This window comes from Sphaeroforma arctica (assembly GCF_001186125.1).
Source record: "Sphaeroforma arctica JP610 unplaced genomic scaffold supercont1.2209, whole genome shotgun sequence".
Lineage (NCBI taxonomy): Eukaryota > Ichthyosporea > Ichthyophonida > Sphaeroforma > Sphaeroforma arctica.
Genome location: NW_014038349.1, coordinates 5,223 through 8,067, shown reverse-complemented (window position 1 = coordinate 8,067; position 2,845 = coordinate 5,223). Strand labels below are relative to the sequence as shown.

The 2,845-nt window shown below is 46.2% G+C and overlaps 1 protein-coding gene across 1 annotated transcript; it reads right to left on the bottom strand.

Annotated features, from left to right (window-relative positions):
- Positions 1–553: 553 nt before the first annotated feature.
- Positions 554–2,705, bottom strand: SARC_12305 (hypothetical protein; the record flags this gene model as incomplete). The annotated part of the gene is made up of 4 exons (XM_014293593.1): positions 2,325–2,705; positions 1,995–2,104; positions 1,305–1,492; positions 554–669 (listed from the first exon to the last, which is right to left on the bottom strand). Coding segments are annotated over exons 1-4 (761 nt in total), but the record flags the coding sequence as incomplete, so codon positions are not given.
- Positions 2,706–2,845: the final 140 nt, after the last annotated feature.

The following is a 2,845-nucleotide window of genomic DNA, read 5'->3' as shown; positions in this document are numbered from 1 at the left end:
TATATAGCACGATTTGAAAAGGTACTAATCACTAACAATAAACTTACAAGAGACCAAGGACGGGTAAATACCATCTGCTTCTATATACGCTTTACTCAAACACGCGTATATATGGCAATCGGAGCGTGAATGCAATATTGGGTCATAATAACACTTGCAAATAATAGAACGAGTACTGAAACACACACTGGCACTGATACTAACATGAATTCTGATACCAATATCAACACTAACATGGTTACTTAGACACGCGAATACAAACTACCACGATAACAATTTGAACTATAAAAGAAACACTGACACTGACACATAGACTAAGTCCAGGGCTTCCAGTCACTTGACCACGAACACTGACCCACACTCATACATTGATAGTCACATCACCTTAGTACGAACTCTGAACCAACCCCTACACGAACAATAGGAGTAGGTCTAATATCAAGTGGAGGACAAAGACTACGACTGACACTCACCGTGCGATAGTCGTACACGACCATTGATACTCGGACTAATAATAAATTGAGGACTAAAACTGATACTGACATTAACACTCACCGTGGGATAGTACCGCCAGAGATATCGCTCGTATATAGCGGCCGCCAGCGCCAACACGAAAGTAACTACACTTGCATATATGCAAGCATCATTGAAGTCCTCTCTTGTGTAGGGCTATGGGTAAAGCAATGAGTGATGGAGCGGTGATGTTAGGAGTGGGCGCAGGTGAGTTGCCATGACTACGCTGCTGTGGAGTGTCTGAAGTGTTTGCTTGTAAGGTTGTGTGAAGGAGATACCTGAGTCGATGAAGCCTACATGCTCTATAACTATAGTACTATGGTACTATGGTATTTTGATACTATAGTAATATGGTACTATGGTTCTATAGTACTGTGGTACTATGGTACTATGGTACTATAGTACTATGGTAATATGGTACTATTATGGTACTATAGTACTATAGTACTATGGTACGTGACAGTAGTTCTCAATCTCGACATACAATATGCAAACACACAAAATTTAATCCATTCTGAGTGGTTGTGCACGCGTTTTGCCCCATACACAAGGCTGTGACTTAATGAGACCTGTGAACTAAGCCAGCTATTCCAGCTTGATTTTAGTAACGCAACGAATGCCACCCTTCAAGGACAGTGGGCCAGTATGACAGAAGACTAGCAAGCTCAACAAATGGAATCACAGTAAGAATATCGTAAGGATTCGTAGAGTTTGGGTTTGAGGAAATAGGGTTTAGAGTTTAGGGTTTAGGGTCTAGACAGACCGAAACATGGCCGCCAACACGCACTTACCTTATTATTATGCCCGTACAATGACAGGCTCGGATCGTCCGAATACGGGAACCTGTACTCGTTGGGCCCTACATACAGCACCCAAGACACCAGGACAAAGGACGCGTTACCACACATGCCACCCCAGAAGGTCAGGATGTCGAAGTAGCACTTGGCCCGTCTGTAGTCGGGGTGCGCGTTGGTTGTCCCTGCATGTGGTGCAGTAGGCACGACCGATGGCCAGGGTTATTAGGGCAGGGTGTAGGTATAACATGGATGACCAGGGTTATTAGGGCAGGGTGTAGATATAGCATGGATGACCAGGGTTATTAGGGCAGGGTGTAGGTATAACATGAATGACCAGGGTTATTAGGGCAGGGTATAGATATAACATGAATGACAAGGATTGTTAGGTCAGGGTGTAGTTATAGCATGAATGATCAGGGTTATTAGGGCAGGGTGTAGGTATAGCATGAATGACCAGGATTGTTAGGGCAGGGTGCAGGTATAGCTTGAATGACCAGGGTTACTAGGGCAGCGTGTAGGTATAGCATGGATGACCAGGGTTATTAGGACAGGCTATCGGTGTAGCATGCATGGTCACGATTATTAGTGTAGTCTAGGTATATGCTGTAGAAGGCAGGGGTGACTCATGTTCCGAACTTTCGCTCATACACTACAGACCCCACACCACAACACCTGGTCACATACCCCTTCCTTCGAAGTCGACGTCATACTCAATGCCTAGGGCCATGTAGTCGATCCTCTTACAGGCCAGCACAGGCAAGGCAACCTTCTTCACCCAATTGCGGAACCGGAACCTACGGCGTAGTATGAATGTAGTAGGTATATGTGCAAAAAGAGTATGTGCATTGTACCAGACATGCAGATAACTAAGGTATGAGTGTAAGTGTTTGTATGTACCACGGTGTAGTGATAGATGTGTTAGGTATGCACGTACAACGAGTATGTGCAATGCACGACACATGCAGACAACCCAGGCCCAGGGTTTAGGGTTATTGTTAGGCACTACCTACTTACCACAACTCCGACTGGTGGAAGAATGCAGTAAACGAATCCGACAGAGGCTTCAGCATCAGCACCAGATACGTCTGCCAGGCAATGTCCGTCGTAGTGCCGTCCACATTATCTATGTTGGGGGTGGAGAACACGGTGAAGGTCGCGTGCATCGTGTAGATACCCAGACCCGCCAGCATGAAGTTCATATCGCGCGTGAGGGGTTGCCCCATGTGTTGACTGAACTTCCGAAACGCCACCTCTACAAACCCCATGACAAAGGCCAGGATCTGCTGGACGTCCGCCGAGCCGTACTTGATGCCTAGTAGGTAGCCACTGTAAACCAAGAAGGCGATGTAGTACACCAGCATCACCTTCCAGAACGTGCGGAAGCGGAGCTCCTGGGAATGGCAGGCACGCGGTGTGTAGGTAGACGAGAAGGGAGTGCGAGTATGGAGGAAAGGTTTATAGTCCGTTCGTATGCAGGTGATGAATACGTATACGAGGAATGAATGCGTTTTATAAAAAGGAATATGTCAGTCTAT